General features: G+C 44.8%; 1 protein-coding gene across 6 annotated transcripts in view; it reads left to right on the forward strand.

Moving 5' to 3' along the window:
- Window positions 1–21,382, forward strand: part of SCUBE2 (signal peptide, CUB domain and EGF like domain containing 2) — a 63,108-nt gene extending 41,726 nt beyond the window's left edge. For 2 of the 6 annotated variants that reach the window (XM_064492586.1, XM_064492585.1), the window contains exons 16-22: window positions 10,217–10,387; window positions 11,372–11,539; window positions 12,245–12,406; window positions 13,744–13,941; window positions 15,112–15,264; window positions 18,958–19,037; window positions 19,843–21,382. In XM_064492586.1, the coding sequence (XP_064348656.1) occupies window positions 10,217–10,387; window positions 11,372–11,539; window positions 12,245–12,406; window positions 13,744–13,941; window positions 15,112–15,264; window positions 18,958–19,037; window positions 19,843–19,995 (1,085 nt within the window). In that variant the 3' untranslated portion in view covers window positions 19,996–21,382. The remainder of the gene's footprint in view (window positions 1–10,216; window positions 10,388–11,371; window positions 11,540–12,244; window positions 12,407–13,743; window positions 13,942–15,111; window positions 15,265–18,957; window positions 19,038–19,842) is intronic. The other 4 variants (XM_064492584.1, XM_031460055.2, XM_064492587.1 and 1 more) reach the window with 4 other exon arrangements.
- Window positions 21,383–21,773: the final 391 nt, after the last annotated feature.

A 21,773-nucleotide genomic window follows, 5' to 3' on the forward strand; every position in this document is an offset into this window, starting at 1 on the left:
CAGACACATGGCACCGGCAGGCCACGGTGTGTGTGTGTGTATCTTATATTCCTGGTCTAGTCAGTGGTGTTAGAACTTCGTAAAGACCAGGCTTACTAGTATTTTCTTAACTCTCATGGTACGTGCAGTGGAGACAAACTCAGGATAGCTCTTTCTGGAAATTATTTTTTGCCTCTAGAAAAGAGCCCCAAAAGTGTTTTGAGTCACCAAAGGACAGATAGGTCCATTATATTTTTCTTTTAAAATATTTTTATTTAATTTTTAATACCTAAGTAATGCATGTTTCAAATGGTACAGAAATGTACACAGGGTTGAAATTTTACCATCAGCTCCCAATCCCACTCCCCAGAAATAATTACTGTCAATAGTTTGCTGTGTATTTTTCCACATCTATTTTTATGCATATATAAAATTGAAACTGAGTTTACAGTTCTAGAGGAGGGAGACAGATCACAAACCAATAAAGAAGGAAATATACCAAGTAGCAGATGGTGGTAAGGGGTGAAGAACAGGTGAGCAGGGAAGTGGAATGGAAAATGCCAGGGCATAGGGAGGGGTGAGGAGGAGTGTACTCCCCCAAAACATAGACTGTGTTTAGGGACTGTGGTCATTGAAAAGTGTTATTTGGACAGAGATGTGAAGGATGAGAGGAACCAGCTATGGGGACATCTGGAGGAAGAGTCCCAAGCAAAGGATAGAGCAAGTATAAAACCTGCGAGGCATTGAAAAGAAGACCAGGAGGATGGGAGCTGATGGAGGGAGCGCAGAGGAAGGAAGTCAGAGCAGCAGCAGAGGGCCAGATTGTGTGGGGAGTGGAAATCGTGGTGAGGACTCTGACTTTGTATCTGAGCGATAGAAAAGCCAATGAAGGGTGTTGAGCAAAGGAGTAGCAAGGTTCTGACTTACATTTCAGAAGGATGACTTTGGCTGTTGTGTTGAAAATGGGTTTAGGTGTGAAAATGGGTTTGTGTGTATAGGTTTATGTGTGAAAAAAACATTTAAAAATAAATCAGTGCAATTTTAGTAGTGCTGTGTATTGTTTTTACTACAGAGTAAATCATGGACATCTTTCCATGCTGATAAGAGGAGCTACCTTATTTCTGTGAAAGCTTCCTAGTCTATGTTTTAAGACACCAGTGTTTATTAGCCACATTCCTATTGGTGGACATTTAACCAAGTTATTCCTAATCTTTCTATTACAAACAATGCTGCAGTGAATATTCTTTTTGTGTCCAGGACCAATATTCCTGAAAGATCAACTTGTAGATGTCCAATTGCAGGTCAAAGGACATGCATATTTAAAACTGGATAGATACTACTAAATTACTTTCTAAAAACATACTAATAGATACTCCTTCCAAAATTGTATCTGAGTATTTTTGACCTACATCATTGCTAACATGGATTATATATCATCGATCTTTTAAATGTTTGCAAATCTGATAAGTAAAAATGATAGTCATTTTAACTTGTTTTTCATTGATTATTAGTAATACTGAGCATGCTGTCATATATTTGTGGCCATTTGGATTTCTTCTTCTGAGAATATCCATGATCTTTGCCTATTTTTCCATTGCATTGTTTGTTTTTCCAATATCATTTGAAAAAAATAAAATTTAAAGTCCCAAGTTATATAAAAGAACATAGTCACTTCTGACCAAACCTTTTCTTTCTTATAGTCATTTTTATATAGTAAAGTCTCATTAACTTGGCATTTAAGGACTTTGGGGACAGCCTGCTCTGCAGGTGACCTTTGTACCATCTGTGATCAATTTTAGCAAGATGGCAAAAAAAAAAAATTATATTCTCCGAGGAACAAATTCCTTAAACTCATAGTAATTCATAAAGTCCTTCAGATCTAAAGAAAAATTAATGATGACATGGATTTCTATTTTTCTTTAATAGCTACTTATCCTTTCATAAAGTGTACATTAGTTAAGGAATATACTTGCTAAAATATAAATTTTTTGTATTTTGATTATTCTTAAAACGTGCTGAAATTTTAAAAAGACATAATTCAGGCAGCTTGCAAACTGGGAAGTATTTCAGTGTTTGGGTTCTTGAGAGACTAGAAAAGTTTAATTCAGCTTTTAACAGTAGTAGCTTTCCTCTGCAGCAGCTGAGAAATTAATTCAAACACAATTTATTGAGATACCACTTAGTGCCACTCTGTGAACCTGGGATGAAGCAGTGAGAACATAATGGATGAGAAGCCTGCTTTTATGAAGTTCATATTCTAACAGAGAGAGATGGTCAATTAGAAAGTAAAGAAAAAAGATAGCTTCAGAACTTATAAAGTTTATTTAACATAGTAAAACAGAAAGGACCGGGGGAGCAGAGATTACTGCTCTCTATGAGGTATTCAAGGAAGGCTGTCAGAGCAGGTTTGAGCTAAGACCTAAGTGAGAAGGAGGAGCTGGCTGTGCAAAACTCTGATGGAGGCAGAGGGTGCTCTGGTGGAGGAGATATCAGCAGATGCAAAGGTTCTGAGGCAGGAATGAGCCAGGCATTTGCTTCTTAATTTTTTCAAAATTGAGAAATTGTTAGTAACTGAACAGTCAGAAAACTCCTTTTCTGTTTTAAATTGAGAAAAATATAAAACCTGTATTAGCAATATAGACCAATATTAAACCAATATTTATCACACAGACTTGCTAGGAAATTTAATTTAAAAAGTTTAAAAAATGTAATTTAGTAAAATGTTGACATTTATTGAGCACTTAATATGTTCTGCACTGTGCAAAGCACTTTACACATCTTATCTCATTTAGCCCTCATCCCAAGTCTGTTCTCCATCATGCCCTTTGTACAGGTAAGGAAACAAAGGCAGAGGAAGGTAAGCAGTTTTTCTGATGTCATGCAGCAAGTAAGTGCCAGAGCCAGGATTCGAACTCACTTCGAATTCAAGAGCCTATGTTCCTAACCTTCTCAATGTGAATACTCTCACCTCTCCTGGGCACAGCCTGTGCCCTGTGATTATCTTACTTACACTGCACTCCTATGGAGAGCCCTCCACGGGCCAGCTCTGTGATGGGTGCTGAAGAGGCCTGAATAAGTAAGACACCATCCATCAAGTCGTAGCCCTCCCAGGAAAGAGTCAGAGAAGCCTTCCCAAAAGAGAGAAAGCCCAAGCTGAGTTCTGAAGGATGCACAGATGAAGCATAAATGGGGAGGAGTGTTCAGGCAGAGGAACAGCCCTGGGGAATGAGGACGAGCAAGATGTGCACAGGGGATTGTTGACAGTTTAGTATCGCTCACCCTGGAGTGGAAGGTAGGATGCGGTGGGCAGCTGGGCTAGTGGGAAAAGCATGGCCAAGTCATGAGAGACCTTGAATATGTCGCTCAGGAGCCTTGACTTTAGGTGGCAGGTGTCATTAGAGGATTTAATCAGGGAGCAAAAGGTCATATTTATTTCAAGGAAGATCTCTCTAACTGAATTGGGGGTCAGGACTGGAGGCAGAAAAACCAATTTGGGAGCTTCTGAATGCTTTGCATAAGAGATATTGAGAACATGAAGGCACTAGATGGGGTAAAAAAGAAGCAGTGGATTAGAGGGCTATTTAGGAGGAAACATAAGCAGCATTTGGTGATAAATTGGATTGGGGACCGAGAAGAGGAAAGACCTGCGGTGAGCTCAGAGGTTTCTGACGTGGCCTCTGATCCTGCCCTGGCTTCCCACACGTCCCTCATCTCACCCAGCCCTGTTTCATATGCAGGAGTTGCTGAGAAAAAGCCTATGGGCTGGTTGAATGGTTAGGTGAATGGGATCACTGGGGAAGAAATAATCAGAAAAGATTTATAGGAAAAGCAGAAAAAAATAGGCTTTTGAGAGGGCATGAGAAAGAATGAAAACTCAGATGCAGAAAAGGAGACTAAAGGCTGAGCTTTGAGTTGAAGACACTGAGAGAAGTGCAAGGAGGCCAGTCAAGGAGGCATTTGAGCGGGGAGTGACGCGGTCAGAGAAGCACTTTAGGAAGGTGAATCTGATGGTAGGATGTAATAACAGAGCTGAGGCCGGGAGGAACGGAAGGGAAGGGAAATCTTTGGAAGGTGATTGCAGTGATCTAGGTAAGAGGTGGTGAGGATCGAAGGAAACTAGTGTGGTGGGAATGAAGCATAGGAGATGGACTAAAGGGACACAGCTGTCAGATGCTGCCGTGGGGAGGAGAGAAGTTGGGATTAACTGTGGTTTGGAGCCTTGGTGCCTGGGAATGTAAAGGTGCTGTTTATAAAAAGAGTAAAGCCAGAAGGACAGGACAGCCTAGACAGGGAAGAAGAGAGGAGCATTCCTCTGGGGAAAGTTGAATTTGAGTTGCAACAAGACTTCCAGGCAGAAAAGTGGGAGTCTAGGAAAATGACCTCACTTCTCCACTTGCAGACTGACCCTCCTCTCCTGCGTCTGTCCACACGTGCTCTGTCTAGTCTCCTTTTGAAACTGGATGAGCAGCCCATGCTCCCATGCTTCTGCCGAAGGCAAACTCCTCCCCTGGGCCCTGGAGCCCACTCCCTCTCACCGGCTCAGGAACGCTGCTCCCACTGTTGTCCCCACTGACCCCCATCTCAGAATTCTTCTCCTCTACGGGGTCATTTTCAAGGGCACACAAACCTACCTCCTGTCTTACAAACCGACTAAGTCCTCCTGTGACTTCCTGCTTCTCTCCAGATACGGCCTCCTTTCTTTGACCCCCCCATAGAGCCAAACTCCTTCAAAGACTTGTCTAAACTCGCTCTCTCACCGACCATTTTCTCTTCAACTCTAGCCAATCTGGTTTTCATTCCCAGCTTCTCCAACGAAATGGCTTTTGCCAAGATTTTTAACAACCTTCACGTGACCGAATCCAGTTGCCAGCTCTCCCTCAGACTCTGCTGATCGCTCCCTCCTCCTGGAAACTTTTCTCATGGGTTTCACACACCACACACTCTGGTTCTCCTCCTGCTTCACCAGCTGCTCCCTTTTCATTTTCCATGCTCACCAAATTTTTGATCTCTAAACATCAAGGATCCCAGGTCTCAGTCCTCCATGCCTCTCCCTTATCGTCACCCTCTCCTGGGTGACCCCTTCCAGTGCCATGGCTTTAAATTCTGCCACACGCTGGTGACTCCCAAACTGCCCTCTCCACCTCTGACCTCTATATGAGTTGTGGACTTCTCTGTCCCAGAGGGGCTGAACATTTTTGATCTCACACACACACCCATACACACAGTAAAACATTTATGAGTGTCTACTTATTTTAAAATTACAGACTTGTACTATTGGCTAATATATTATGTACATCATAAAAGTAGAAGAATGAGATACAGATTGAATAAACAAAATTTTAAATAGCTGGCTAGCCTCTGAAGGTACTGTGTTTACAGCCTGGCAAGGTTCATTGTTAACAGTAGTGGTTGTAAATCATTTTTCAAATAGTCTTTTTGTTCATTGCTAGTGTTTTGTCTCAACTCTTGTCCAGTCTGATTAAATCACAACTCTTTCTACCTCATGATGTGGTTTGACAAGGGCTAGTACCAGAAGAACAAGCTGTGTCAGCTCTGTCCTTCCCTGTTGTTCACCTGCACCTGCATCATTGGTCCTGCATCGCTGGTCCTGCATCACTTCCAGAGTTTCTACAAGAATCATTTGAAGTTGCTTTCTATTTTGTGATGGTTAGTTTGGTTGAAACTAGATAATATAATCAGGAAATCTATTCAATGACCCATAATTAAACTGAAATTCTTCTCAAGACACTGAAAAGAAGCAAGTCAGTCAGTGCCTCCCCACTTGCATGGCCAAAAGTATCTAACACTCAACGTGTCTAAACAAAACATTTTATTCTCCCTCCCTCCAAAATAAAACCTGCTTCTGCCTCATCTGCATGACTGGCATCCCTGTTTGCCCAGTTGCTCACATTGAAAACCTCAGTCTTCTTGTTCTGTCATGCTCCTTATGGGATCCATTAGCAAATCCTGTGTGATCTGTCCTCAGAGTCTATCCCAAGTCTAACTGGCTTTCCCTCCCTCCGTTAGTAACTCTCTGTTCCACACCACCGCCATCTCCCGCCCGGTCTATTGTGATAGGCTCTGAATTGTTCCCCTCAGGCTGGCCTGCCTTCCGTCTCTTCTCCACACTCACATAAGTCAGATCATATCACTGCCCCATGCAAGACCTCCAGCACGCTTCAAGTATGGTCTCATTTTCTTACCACGACCTTCAAGAACCTCAGTAGTCTGGCCCTTGCTTGCTTTTAGAGTTTGTCTCTTATCACCCAGCCCCTTTCACTGTGTTCCTGCTACACTGGCTTTTTGGTATTAGGCAATACCGTCACAAGGCTGTGGCCCTCATTTCACACTGATCTCTGCTCAGAGAGGCCATTTCCCGGCTGCTCTTCTAAAATAGCATTCGTGCAAGCTCCACCCCCATCACTCTCTTCCTTCCCCTCCTCCCCTGTTTTACTTTTCTCCGTTGCACTTACCTCTAGTTAGCATTCTACTGTATATTTATTTGTTTGCTCATTTATTGGCCATATTCTCCACTAGAGTGAGAGCCCCTTTAGAGCAGGGCCATGTCTGTCTTCTTCTCTACTGTCTCTCTAGCTCCTAGAACAGACTCAGCACATAGTCAGGGCTAAGCATTGTTGGGGGGGGGGATTAGGTTTTAAAATTTTTAATTAATTAATTAATTTTTAATTTTTTTAAAATGGAGGAACCCAGGACCTCGCACGTGCTAAGCATTCTCTACCACTGAGCTGTATCCTCCCGGCAGGGCTAAGTATTTACGTAAGTGAGCAGATAAGTCTTCCCAGGGACAGCAGATGAAATCCCAAGGATAGTTGCTAATATTAAGAGAATAGAGAGCAAAGGGCAAATCTTTGGGGGAGAGACTTAAATTGGGGGCAAAAGAGGTACTCTACAGGGAGTGAAATCTCAGCCCCACTCACTAGGCATGAAGAAAACGTGGCAGGCCCTGGGGAACGCAGCAGGGAAGGCACCAAGTGGGGCTCAGCTCACTGCCCCAACTATAAGAATGTTCTGAGCACACACCAAAACCCCGGACAGAGTGACAAGTCCGCCTCTTAGCGCGAGGGGGTGCTATCTCCTGTTATCCTGAAACATGTGAAAGGGGTTCAGCCCAGGATCCTGAAGCCACACCTCTGCCTCGAGCACCACGTCTCTGAGCTGTGGCAACGCGGCGGCTCCAGGAGACCCTGGGAATTCGAGTGGGCTGCCCCGGGCTCTCCTTCAGAAGTCAGGGTGTGATTCTTAAGAAAACATGCTGGAGGGTGACCTCTTTTATTGGGTTCACCATCTGAGCTGTAGAGAGACCATGTGTTTGTCCATAGCCTGAAATGCTCAAAGGCCGTGGTGTTGAAAAGAGGGCCAGCCTTAGGTCTCTTCGTCACCATTAATCCTGGTCCCCGCTGGTCTCTCCCTTTTGCATCAGAAAAGCTTTCTTGTTTTTTTTTTGAAGAGGGGAGAAAACAGCTGTGCTGGATTTGAGAATCGGATTTTAATGGTCACTGAAGACACACAAAAGCTTTGCTGTGATCTTGAAGTGTTCTGGGGGCGTTGACTCCTTTGTCTGGGGCAGCAAACAAGCCGGCTGCTCGAGGAGAGAGAAGCCACTGGGACTGGGATCCAGGTCTCTGTAGGCCAGATCTGCAGCACTTTTGCAAAGAGCTGTTTTCAGACATTTCTTTATGGCATTTCAGAATCGCTTTTTCGTGTTTAGCTCATTTTTACCTTGTGAAAGAAACAAGTGAATGTGGAAGGGGCTTGGCGTGGATTCTTTCTCTGGAAGGGAAATGGAAACTGTGAGTGACAAGATGAGTGTGTTTCCGTGGAGCATGTCTTTTACTGTGAGAACAAAGAACCCAGCGGCCCAAGGGGCATTTCTCAGTCCTCTGCTCACTTGAGAAATTGCAACAGATGTGGGAGATTATGAGGCTTCGCAAAATGTAACTTTTCAAAGGTGTGTGGGGTGGGTGTTCAGTAGTTCTAAGGAGGAGTGGACACCCAGAGCAGCGAGAGGCCATCCAGTTCCTCTTTGCAGTGAGAACTATTCTCGTCCACCTGTGGAGGGGATTGTTTTCTGCCAGAGGAACTGGGATGGAATCTGAGTCTAAGGTATGACTCATGAGGCCACTGGAATCCTTGCCATCGCATGGGCACTGTCCCTTTAGGTGAGTGAGTGTTGTGGTAACAGCTGTCCCCAAAATGGAAATAGCTTGGGCTAGAGGGGCTTGGTTTTATTTACTTTCTGCCAGTCTTCATGACAGTTGGGTTGTTAGAACCGTGCAGGGGTTATGCCCTCATGTACTGGCCTGCTGTAGGCCCTGGGGTAGTCAGGTGAGATACAGGATAAAAAACCACGAATTCCTAGCACATAATTCGGTGCAGCTTTTCATGGGAGATGAGCTGAAACCAGAGTAATTATGGAAACCATTATCCAGTAGGGCTGCATTTAGAGACTCAGTCTGGAATTATCGGCTCTGTCTGCCACAGTTCTCTGCACTATCCTCATTATAATGTTGTTTGACAAGAAAGCAAGAGTTTGATTCACTTTTAATTTTTAAAAAAAATCATAAACTTAAATTAAAATGATATGTGCATATTATAAAAGAAAATCCAAGCAATATAAAAAACTATCAAATATTACTTTAGAGTAGACTTTATTGATTGCATTTAATTGGAGAAGTAATATTTGAAATGTGGCGTATTTTGGCTTACTATGATTTTTTAAGAAGCCTCATTTTTGGTTTCTTTAGATTATGGAATAAATAATGAGAAGACATTTTTATTACTGGTAATAGAGAACTTTGCCATGTTTAACGCTAAAAGTACATATGTGAATTACATTTGTAGGCTAGAATGAAAACCAGTGTTCCCCCTTACACACATTCAAGAGCTATAATAGCTACTTTTATCAAGTGATATTTTGTTTTCTATTTCTTGCTTAGGTATAAAAGAGTATGTGTTTATTCCAGTCAAACTCTCCTGATACCCCATAGAGAATTGTTGGCAAAGTCTGTAATTGTGATTCAGTCTACATTTTTGTTCAATGACCTTTTTCCTCTTTAAACTCAAAGGTCTTGAGCTCACTGTAGGTGAATTTCACAGATTAGCTGTGGGATCTTGGCAGAATTATTTAACATCCCTAAGTTTCTGTTTCTGTGCAGTGGTGCTAATCATAGGTTGTTCCTTCAGGTTGTTTCCAGGACTGAAAAGAGAGAACACGTGTCAAGCTTGTGGCATGGTGTCTAGTAGCTCGCTGAGTACTGAACGTCAGTCATCAGAAAGGCTATTATGATGGTTATGATGATGTTTAAATATTACATTAGGGAACCCAAAATTCAGTATATTTACTTTCTGTTCCTATCCTAAAATAAGATATAAGCCCATGTTTAACTAATAACACCAAAATATAATCAGAAGCACAGTTTATTCATTTCCTTGTGTTGACTATTTCAGGAGACGTTTACCAGGGTTTACTCTCTGTAATGTATTAATTTTATTACAAATATGAAGCATGCTATTTTGCAGAGTTTATCTGAAGACCCTTGAGATCACCCTACCCACAACCGACAGAGAGTGATCTTTTCAAAACACAGCTTCTGGTGGTATTCCTCACCTTTCGATGGCTTCTTTACCTGCAGGATAAAATCCAAATGCCTGGCATTCAAGGACTTTTTCAGTCTATCCTCAGTCTATCCTTTCTTCCCTTTCCTCCCACATGTTAGGCATGAATCTTCACCTGCCCCCTTTTTTATCTGGGGAGCTCCTACTCATCCTTCAAGGCCTGACACAAATGTGGCTTCTTCTAGGAAGCCTTCCGGGATGCCACCAGCCAGAATTAACAGCACCCCCTCTATTCTTCCAGCACCAGCCCTATATTTAATGAATTATTTTCACCTTTATACTCCTTCTGACAGCCTCGTTAAGTAGGGAATGTCATTAAGTGCTTGTGCTCAAAAATAATTAGGGCCACTGTGATCCTGGTTCCCAAGAAGCTCATGGTCTAGGGAGAGAGGACCTGTAAATGCCTTTTACAGTGAATGACAAGGATCTTGGCAGAGGGGTGTGCTCAGGGAACCCAGAGGTGGCACACATTCTGTATTCAGAGGGGTTGATTGGGGAGGTGTTGGGTCAAAGCCATCTGTTTACCTTCATCTCTGTCACTCACATTATCCTTCCTTGGCCTCTGTCCCTCACTGACCAGATCATTTCCCCCTTTGGCTAGTCAGTTGCAGGGCTGGGACTTATTATGATGGCGCACAAGAACGCTGCATTTTATGTCCAAATGGAACCTACCAAACCGAGGAGGGACAAGTCACATGTGAACCATGCCCAAGACCAGAAAATCCTGGGGCCCTGAAGACTCTGGAAGCTTGGAATGTGTCTGAATGTGGAGGTAAGAATTCTGTCTGCCCCTTCTTCCTCCTGCAGTCTCTGGTATCATTGTGTAGACGGAAGGCATAAGTAGCATTTCAGTGTAGATGATGCACTCTGCACCATGGAATTCCTACGAGCAGGGACTGTACTGGGCTCATTCTTGGCTCTCAGAGCCTAGTTCAGTGCCTGACACATGCTGCGCTGACGCTCACTTGAACAAATAAATGATCTTATAGAATACCTTGGCAGAAAAAAATGTGTAAATGTTGCAACTGCATATTGAATCACTGTATATAGATATCACCTGAGTGATCCCCCAGTGTGTAGGGGCTGCCTGAAAGTGTCAAAAAATGGAGAAAGTAGCCCTGATTATTCTTGCAGCTTTAGTCTCAAAGTCAGAGCTTATTGGTTTTTTTAAAATATGTTCATCTGGTTATTTTGTTAAAACTCAGTTTTAAGAGTTTTTATTTGTCTCTAATAAAATTTTAACTCTGGAACCACTCTTACTTAGGTTCTGCGGACTTATTTATTTTATTGGTAACTGTCTTTATTAAACAGAAGGGACAGCTGTACTGACACTCTGTGGACTCAAATGAAAGGTGTGATTTGATGTGGCGATTTGTAGGGGATGTCCATGGCAGAGTGCATCGGAGCCCTGCCTCCCCTTCCAGTGAATCTCAGCTTTAGTTCCCACCTTCATGACTCCAAACTCAACTGCAGAACCTTTTCTGGTTTAAAAATCAGGTCCTCAGATTGACCGTGTGACTCCTACCATGTCTTTGACCTGTTATCCTTGGCTTCCACCTTTGCACTGTGCTGTGTAGCCCTGCATGTCAGCTTCAGGCACTCTTGTGTGACCTAGACAGGGTCAGCAGCAGGGCAGGACAGGCTCTCCTCACTGAGGTGGGAGCTGAGGTCAGCACAGGGTGACAGGCCTGAGCACATCTCTCTGATCTCAACTTCCCTGGAGGCCTTGCTCACCTAGGGTCATTCATCCCCCCAGGTCTGTGCCAACCTGGTGAATATTCCACGGATGGCTTTGCACCCTGCCAGCTGTGTGCCTTGGGCACATTCCAGCCTGAAGCTGGCCGTACTTCCTGCTTTCCCTGTGGAGGAGGCCTCCCCACCAAACACCTGGGAGCCACTTCCTTCCAGGACTGTGAAACCAGAGGTGAGGACTTAGCAGCTTGCCTTTTCCTGAAACTGAATTCCCCTTTGGAGAACCCTGGGGGTCTGGTAGAGATCTGATCAAGCGCAGCCCCAAGATGCCCCATGTGGTGCCCCAGTGACAGGGAGGCCAGGTCTCCAGGGCCATTTGCCCCTGCAGGATGTGCAGGGGGCAGGAGAACTCCTAGACACTGTCCCCCACTACCCCCCTCCAGCCACCTTGGCCCCTTCAGACGGGGCTGACTGCAGGGACCACCGACCAGGGAGGATGGGCAGGTTTAGTCCACAGCTCCCTCTATGTCCATACCCTTACCTGGAGCACGCCCCTCCAGACAGGCCCTACCCCTTCTCCAGGGCCCCACTCCGCTGTCCCTGCAGGAGCCTGGTGTCAGATCTACACCCTGCATGCTCACAAGCACCCTGTGCGTGAAGACTCGGGCTGTGAGAATTGCATGGACCGTAAACTCTGAAGATACACCCGTACCTTGTTCCCTTTGTGTTTTTCTCAGTGTCATGAGTCACAAGTCCCACCCAAGCTGGCTATTTAGGGAATTAAGTGTTGATTAGCCCCAGATTAGTAGGAAAGCAGTACTTCATTTGAGCATGAACATTTCTTTCACGAACTGTGAACCCTTTTGTGTTGCATTTGATGAAAACATGGTCTCTTTCTCTCTCTTTTTCCCTTCTCCACCCTCCCCCACCCCCACAGTTCAATGTTCACCTGGACATTTCTACAACACCACCACCCACCGATGTATTCGGTGCCCAGCAGGAACATACCAGCCTGAATTTGGAAAAAATAATTGTGTTTCCTGCCCAGGAAATACCACAACTGACTTTGATGGCTCCACAAACATAATCCACTGTAAAAGTAGGTCCCTTTTCACAGTTCTGATTAAGACGGTATGTTCCTGGGTGGGGGTGGGATGGGGGCTGGAACCAGGTAGGTTCAGGACCACAGAGATGTTGTTAGCTCAGCTCATGGCTCCGCAGATGGGCGCTGAGGAGAGCAGGGCTTGGTCTGCAGGTGCTCACCGGTGTTCATCCAGACTCCTTCTCCAGGCACATGCACACACTGCACTTGCTGTAATTTCCTCCCAAAAGCAAAATTTCAGTTCAGCTGAGTTCAGCAAGCATTGAAGCATTCTCAAGCAGAATAAGTTCCTGGCCCTGCAGACAGCATGGGTGGTGGGATTGCAGAGAGAGCCCCTGCCTTGAAAAGGAGCTTACTGCTACTTGGAATATCCTCGTCTGTTGGTAGGTTAGATTTGGGAAGTTTACAGTGTGACAAGATTCTTCCCCCCACCAAGACGGAATCTGTTTCCTTGTCTTCCCACCCCTGGTCCTTGGTTGGCTCTTCGGAGCCACAGGTCGCCCTTCGGGCTGGAATGCAGTTTCCTCGACTCCATGGCTCTCCCCTCCTGCTTTTTGCTCCAGGAACAAAAGTCTCTTTATTTTATTTTTTTCTAATGAGAAGAATAAATCCCAGTTACAATCAGAGAGAAGAAAGGTTATCCCTTCAACCTCTTCTCCTGCCCAGGTTCACCTGACAGTTTTAAATAATAAGCTCCTTGAGGACAAGAATATTTGTTGGATGAGTGGAGGTTCAATGAATGAAGATATGGCTGAGGTGGTGTGTGTGTGTGTATGTGTACCCACAAGTGTGTGCTCCTTGCCTTTGGTGCTAGAGGTGAGTATCCAGCATGCCCCATACTGACTGAGAGCTAAATGGAATTCTCTTCTTCACTTAAAAATAAAGCATGGCCTTGACCAGAGAGAAACATAGAAGAATATGGCTGTCACGTCCTCATCAAAGATCACTAGGAAAGGGTCGGATTTCCTCTGCTGAGCAGTAGCTCTATTCTCCCTATTTTGACAGACCTACGAGTCTTATGCCATGGGTTCTCCTGGCACTTGGACTGTGTAAACAAAATCGGGAAAACTAAAGTTATCCTTTTGTTTCATAAACACCTGTCTCTGACCTTGAATGCCTTCAAGTTAATGAGAAAATGTACCCTGGGAACTCGGAGGGGTGGGCTCTGTGTGGGCTCCCAGGGGGCCCTGGGGATTACGGGGCAGACACATCTCCAGGCTCTGTTCCTTGAGGGCCATAGGGACGCAGTGACTCTCCTCAGCTGAGCTGGCTCTGGTCAGGACAGAATGATGGCTGTGTCGTGCCTTCATAACTCAGGGCGTTTCCTCTTCCAGACAGAAGATGTGGAGGGGAGCTGGGAGATTTCACCGGATACATTGAGTCCCCAAACTACCCAGGCAATTACCCAGCCAACACCGAGTGTACCTGGACCATCAACCCACCGCCTAAGCGCCGCATCTTGATCGTGGTCCCTGAGATCTTCCTGCCCATAGAGGACGACTGTGGAGACTACCTGGTGATGCGGAAAACTGGTGCGTCTCACCTGTCTGCTGTCCTCCCCTTCTGAGGCCAGCTGGGAACTCTGGTGGCATGCTGCCTGGCTTAAATGGGAGAAACAGGCCTGGAATGTCACCTCTGTATTCAAAGAGAGATGGGATGTGAGTTTATAGAGTTTGCCAAGAAACAAAATTTAGACCAAAAACACACGTTGAGGCCTCTTGCTGAACCCTAGAGGCAGTGATCCTGCAAGTCAGTTTTCCCCTCGGTGCTCATTGGGGACCCTCGTCCACAAGGACATGGAGTGTCAGTGAAGCTCACGCAGGGCTGATCCCAGACACTTGCCTCACCCTGGGAAGTAGCTTGTGGCTTGGGAACTGACCAAGGCCAAGGGCATGGTCCAGCCTGATTCATGACCATGTGCCCAGAAAGGGATGCTGCTTAGAGGCAGTGTAGTGAGGGGGCTCTGTAGCCAGGCTGCCTGGATCTGAATCCCAGCCCCACCTCTTATTAGTTCTGTGATCTTGGGAATACATTCTGGAACTTTCTGTGCCTCAGATTGCTCATCTGTTAAAGTGAGGACAATAAGAGCTGCTACCTCATAGGGTTATCATGAGGAAGAAATGAGTTTGTAGTTGTAAAGCACTTGGAATAATAATGACACATGGAGCCACTAGGTGTTTGCTATGTCTTATTAGTGGTTACAATGTCTGAAGTCACGTGTGGGTTTGAATCCTGATTTTTTTCCACATACTGGCTGTGTGACCCTGGGCAAGTACTGAATCCCTCTGTAAGTGAGAACTTCCTATGGTTTTCAGGGGTTTGAGCGAGATAAAGTGCTAGCACGCTGCCTGGTCTCAGGAAGCGTGCAGTGAGTAGTGGTGATTACCACCAGGTTACAGCAGGTTGGGTCTGGAACGTGCAGGCTGTGTCCTCAGCTCCTTCAATTGCTGCAGCCTGGGCTGCTGCTGTTAGCCAGCCATGGGCCTGCCAGTGAGCCTTCCCTGGGGCCCACAATCGCCAGCTACATCTACAGGATTTCCGGGACTGTGGCCCTTTCAATGGCTCAGCTGGTCCTGAAGAGCCCTTCAGCATAACTTGATTTGCGATGTGAGTGGTGTGCTGTGAGTGAAAGATGAGTGTTCACTGTCTGCACGCTCAGTGATGAGTCTCGAACCCCGTCCCCCCCCAATTTCCCTTGGCAGCTTCGTCCAATTCTGTGACAACGTATGAAACCTGCCAGACCTACGAACGCCCCATCGCCTTCACCTCCAGATCCAAGAGGCTGTGGATTCAGTTTAAGTCCAATGAAGGGAATAGCGCCAGAGGGTTCCAGGTCCCGTATGTGACGTATGATGGTAAGCGCTGTGAAGCTCAGGCTGCCACATGTGTGAGAAGCTTCTCTGCTTTGAACACAACCAACTTCTGGGCCAGCTGGTGGACTGCTGACAGGCACACATGCTCAGAAAGGGGGCAGGATAAGGAGAAAGGACACTGCTGACTCACAGGTGCCAAATTTTCAACAGGCATTCAGGGACACTGACTGCAGGGATAGAAAGATGTTTTTAGAAAGTAAATAAAAGTGAGCATAGTTGGGTGGGTAAGAACATAGGCGTTGGAGTCAGCCAGGCTGGGTATGATCTCTTCTGTGATTTTGTGTTATACTACTTACATCTCTAAGCTTCATTTTCTTAATGTGTAAATGAGGATAGTCACTAGACTTAATGTAAGAGTTCAGTGGGATAATCCACAAAGGACTTGGTGTGGTGCCTGGCACATGGTAGATGCTCAATAAATAATAACTTATTATGACTGTGGCTTTTGTTATACAGAATCCTAAGGAGGGGGAAAAGACCTGAGTTCTGGTCCTCTCTATGCCACTAACTTGCTGTGTGATTTGGGGCAAGTTAGATGACTTCTCTGGTTTTATTTTCTTCTTGTTAAATGAAGGGGTGGCCCACGTGAGCCCTGGGGCCATACTTAGCTCTGAGCCTTGGGTAACAAACATTTACTAGGAATACAAAATGAATTGGATCTTGTCCTGGGGGACCTCCTGATCTACTGGGGGAAGAATCATCTGTTCATCATGAATGTATTCATTCATCCATGCAACAAATATTTTTTTCATGCAACAAATATTTAATGAGCATCTACTATGCCAGATATTGGGTGAGGTGCTGGAGACAACATGGTTAGTGACACAGACACAAAAAAGCGTATAGTGTCATAGATGCTATAATGGGCTTGGACAAAACTCTGTGTGAGGAGAGGAAGGGGCAGCAGTTAATTTTGCATGGGTTTTTGGAAAGAGTAGAGCAAATCCTCAAGAGATTTGGGTCTTGAAAGAATATATAAATTTTCATATAAATAGGAGGAAGAACATTCAAAAAAAGGGAGTGACATAGGCCAAAGGATGGAGTACTCGGCATGTTGGGGGCTGATGAAAAGCCTGATTTGGCTAGTTGGTAAGGTGCATAGGGCTTAGCAGGAGAATGAGATTAGAATAGGGTGGGGTTAGGCTGTGAAGAGCCTTGAGTGCCAAGCTCAGGGGGGTAGACCTAATCTTTTAGGGGGCCATTGAAGGTTTTTAGGCAGGCAAGTGCCAAAAGTAGGTGTTTTGGAAAGACAGTATTCTATGGATTTCCTAAAAACACCTCACAGAGTTTATTTACATGTGACAAAAGCTAGAATCATCATCCCTGTGCCTGAAACCATGTCAGACCCTGAGACAAGGGCTCTTGGTATCAGACTCCTAGGTGGAGACACGTGGCTCCCATGTGCTTCTGCTGAGACACAGAGAACCTTATCTCCCTGACGGCAGCCAGGTGACAGCCTCCCTTTCTGGAATCAGGAAGGAACCAAAAAGCCACGGAGACTCCAGAGTAAATGTCACCAAAACTCATACACTTTTGTCCAGGTGTTTTCAACTCTGTGTCGCATGAAAATGTCTTGATTTTTTTTTTAATTCAAATAAAGAGTTGTAGCTTGAACCAGAGGATGCTACACATAACCCTGGTTAGGCCCATGAGAGTGTGCCTGGCATACGTCACAGCAGAAAATAGTTGAAAACGGCTTCTTTGGGGGGAGGGATGGGGGAGGGTATAGCTCAGTTGTACTGTGCTTAGCATGCATAAGGTCCTGGGTTCAATCCCCAGTACCTCCACTAAATCAAACAAACAAACAAAAAAACCTAATCACCCCTCCCAAACAAAACAAAGAAACAAAAAAGTAAAAATAAATAAATTGAAAATTAAAAAGCAACAACTGCTGCTTTGGCCATGCAGAGGCCTTTTCGGGTCCTCGCTCAGAGCCTATTTAATTTTTAACTTCAACATCTATTTCAGACAAGTTTGATATGTGGTTTCAAGCCCAGAAGAATAGAAATTACATTGAGAAGGGGCAGCTGAGGCTGCCACAGGCTAGCCCACTGGCTGGGAGAGCAGGGAGCGCAGTAGCCTCGCTGACCTGTGCTGAGCTTATGAGGCCTAGGCACGTCCCGAGTGCCCTCGACACGGCACATTCCTCACAGCTGCCCATGTGGTAGACACGACCCTTTCCTGATTGTACACAGGAGGCCACTCTGGCTTAGAGATTTAAGTAACTGGCTCGAGATCACAGCAGGACAAAGTTGCAGGGGACTTTGGGACTCCAGGGCCTGAGTTCTTACCTACAACACTTGAGCGCTTTTCTCATGATGGTTGGAGCAAGTGACGAGACACAGTAGTTCTTAAAAGCAGAGGGAATCTTAAAAGATGGCAGTCTGGAAGCATTTGGCGTGGTGGCAAAGAGCTCTCCAGCGCAGCAGCAGGCATGGTGCTGTGAACTCCCTAATGGTGAACTCCCAACATCAGAGGGAGCTACGGATTTGAGGTGGAGACTGCAGCAATGGAATTCAAGATTAAAGAAAACGTGCCCTTACTCATATGTGACATATTTTATGTTCACTAAAATAAAAGGATAAGAAGAGACCACATGAATAGGGTACCAGAGAAATTGTACATGCGTGAAATTAGTGATTGTATTATCCTATGAATTTCCATCTACCATTCCTTGGCTAGGAGAAACATTTTCAAGAACTCCTCCCACACAGTTCCAATGATGTTCTTATGATTTGTCTGGTTTTGTGGCACATAATATGTATACAAAGAGGCATTTTTTTTCTGCGTGGCATTTGAAAAATATTGTGTTTTGTATATGCTTGATTTGAATTATGATTGTAAGAAACAGGCTAAACCTTGAAATGCTACTGATACATCAAGGAATATGTGGACCAAGAGTTGACCTTTGGGACATAGCAACATGGAGATCACTGGTGAACCCAACAAGAGCTTTGCAGGAATGGTGGGGGCCAGGGTTGGTGGGACTGGGTTTGAGAGAGAAAAGAATTAGAGACAGTGAGTGTTGACACTTCTTTCAAGGAGTTTTGCTACAAAGGGGAACAGAGACATGGATGGAAGCTGGAGGTAGAAGTAAGGTCAAGAGAGGGTCTTTTTTTTTTTTTAACCATCTTTATTGTGGTGTGATTCCTGTACAGTAAACTACACATATTTCAGATGTACAATTTGATGAATTTTGATAACAGTATACACCTATGAAACCACCACCACAATCAAGATGGCTAACATTTCCATCATTCAGAGAGGGTCTTTTTAATTGGAGACGTAACAGCATGTTTGCATGCTGATGGGAAAGATGCAGAGAGAGAACATGTTCATTGTAGGAAAGGAAGGACAGTGGGACAGGGACAGTGCGCTTGATCTGGTGAGAGAACATAGAGGGTAAGCAAAGTGGAGGGATGGGCCTTGGCTGCACAGAGGGCTCGTCTGAGGGAAGAAGAAACAGGAAAGGTGGGTGCAGATGCCAGTGGGTGAGCAGAGGTGGTGGGGTTGTGGAAGTTCTCTCCTATTGCCTTCTTAGTACCAGAGGGGTCATTGTTCTCATGGCAGCTACAGAGGAGGCATTTCTCAGAACCTTATTTTAAAATGAAAGAAAGAGTGAGCTGACAAATAACTAAGCCATACAAATGCAAAATATGTCCTTTATGCAAACAGAGGACTACCAGGAACTCATTGAAGACATAGTTCGAGATGGCAGGCTCTACGCATCTGAGAACCATCAGGAAATACTTAAGGTGAGTATGTACCTAAAATGGGCACAGCAGTCACACAAAGGGCTCTCCAAGCACCACTGAGGAAGGATTTCCCCCTGCCCCATATTGCTACCTTTCAGACAGTAAGCCTGCTCTGGGCTGAGGTCAGTTTTGTATCTTACCAGATTTTTTTTTTTAAGTTCTAGTGGCAGTTTTTAGTGTTGTCAAGTAAAGTTGTATGTTTTTCATTTAGAAATATGTGGAGGAGCAGTGGGAAACTTGTTTACCATAAATCCAAGCCAGTGGCAAATAGTGTTTTCATGTTCATTCTCCAAATAGTTGAAGATTCTTGGCTCCTTGTTCATCCTTCAAGGCTGAAGTTCACCAAATTTTAGATACTTTTAAGTATAAATAAACAGTTGCCACACCACTAACCCTATAAATATTCCCCAAATTCCAAAGTTGTCATCTGGTTTAGAAAAACAATTTTTTATGTATCAAATTTTCTTTTATACAAGTAATATGTGCTTTTTGTAGATAATTAGGAAAAATAAAAATTGGAAAAAAAGATAAAAATCAGAGGCTGGGGATGGGTATAGCTCAATGGTAGAGCACATGCTTAGCATGCATGAGGTCCTGGGTTCAGTCCCCAGTACCTCCATTAAATAATCAAACAAACTTAATTACCCTCCCTCCCAAAAAATTTTTCAAAAAAAAAAATCAGAGAAACAATTTTCACAAAGTGTTTTTCAGCTAATCAACCTATTGCCTAACCGTGAGATGTTATACTTCAATGTTGTAATGTTTAAATATTTTGGCCCAGTAACAAAAATTATGTTCTTTTTAGGATAAGAAACTGATCAAGGCTCTGTTTGATGTCCTGGCCCACCCCCAGAACTATTTCAAGTACACAGCCCAGGAGTCCCGAGAAATGTTTCCAAGATCCTTCATCCGATTGCTACGTTCCAAAGTGTCCAGGTTTTTGAGGCCTTACAAATGAGTCTGCCCACGTGCCACTCAGCACAATGTTCGGCCCATGGGCTGGTGGGACACAGCCATCTGTTTCTGCAGCCAGCAGAGTCGGATAATGCTGCCTCTAGTAGCAGTGACTGGTTAGAGTTCAATTTTTATAGATAATACAGATATTTTGGTAAATGGAACTTGGTTTTTCTTTCCCAGCGTTGTGGATGTGGACTGAGAATGGCATTGAGTCTTACCCGCTTCTCACTGCTGTGGGCAGATGTCTTGGATTCATCAAGTGCTGGCTGAGTGGGACTTCAGTCAGCGCAGGTGAGACTCACCTGTCCTTCTTGGTCCTCACTCCTCTTCCCGGACGGGAGGCCCCAGAAGGGCTGCCTTGTCCCAAACGTCACCTTCTTCCAGCAGAGCCCTCTGTCAGGGGGCCCTCTGCAGTCAGATGCAGGCTCTGACCAGGCAGAGCAGGACAAGGGGAGGGAGAGCTATCCAGGTACCATCCACCTGCCCGAGACCTGGGAGGACTTGATTTCTGCACAGTCTTCTCCAGGCTGTGTGACCTAAGTTTGATCCCAGCAGCTTGAGTTCTAAGCAGTGATCACTAAAAAAGACTTAAAGCAGAAAGAATTTGAAATCAGAAGATAGAAACTAAGCACTTCCACAGACATCCTCATGTAGACCTATTGATGGCCGTCCTTGTTCCAGTTTCCACCTCGTAGCAAGTGCACAGAGCTAGTCTTACACCCCCAGCTGTGCCTTCAGACACAACCTGGGCACCGCAGTAGGGCCTGGAGAGTTCAGATTGGATGTGATCTCCTTGATGGATGAGAATCATCTGTCATCATGAAAAGGAGACTTCACAAACCCTCAGTCCGTACCGCCAAGGGTCCTCTCTCGCCATGGGCTTCCCCCTCCAGGGTGTCCTGGGTCCAGGTGGGACATGGGGCAGACCCGCTTCTCATGTTTGCCTTCCCCATCTCCAAGGTCAGAGACTGACCCGGCTCTGAAGGCACAAACGGCAGTGTTCAGGGTGGTCTCTCTCCCTGAGTGCTCACACCACTGCCAGAAGCAGCTACACAAATCCGGGCCTCTAAGCACCACAGAACCCTCTCACTTTCAGGCAGCCCCACGGGCCCTCACAATCCTTTTCTCCCATAGGAACTTGATTTTTCAATATTACTGAATTTTTAAAAATTGAAATCCACAGGTGAATAAAAAAGAACCCTATCAAACAAGCTGCCATTTCCCTAATGATTAGGCTGACTACTCACAACCATAGTGTTTAATTTCAATAACAAACTAACTCTGTACACCATCAATTCCCTATGCCAAAGTACAAAAAAAGGTTAACAAATATTTTTAAAGAAAACAAAGACTATCTCATTTATTGTTGAACTCACTTTTCACCTCAGTGGTTTTTTTTATAACCTATCTAATCAAATCTTTCTTCTTTATTTGGATGGTCCTAAACACCCATCTCTAAGTTTTCCTTCAAAAATTTGAACGTCTTCATTTTAAAAAATAATCATTAATACAAGTGCTTGGAATTTGTCATGCCAGAATTTGAACTACATTTCTGAGTCTGACCATAAGATGAAAATTCAAATGTAATATAACATTAGTTAATGACCTGACTGATGTGGGAGTGAGGTGAGCAGAATTGCACCATCCTGTCCAAGCATGTTAGTAACTTTGTGTTTAAGACTGTCTGATTCTGTATCACTGATTTCAGGAGAAGGCTAAGGCTGGCAGTACACTGGGGGTTGGAAGGAGGCTGCCTAAACCTGGTCTCTGTGAAGCATC

The sequence above is a fragment of the Camelus dromedarius genome, chromosome 12 (genome assembly GCF_036321535.1).
Source record: "Camelus dromedarius isolate mCamDro1 chromosome 12, mCamDro1.pat, whole genome shotgun sequence".
Taxonomy (NCBI): domain Eukaryota; kingdom Metazoa; phylum Chordata; class Mammalia; order Artiodactyla; family Camelidae; genus Camelus; species Camelus dromedarius.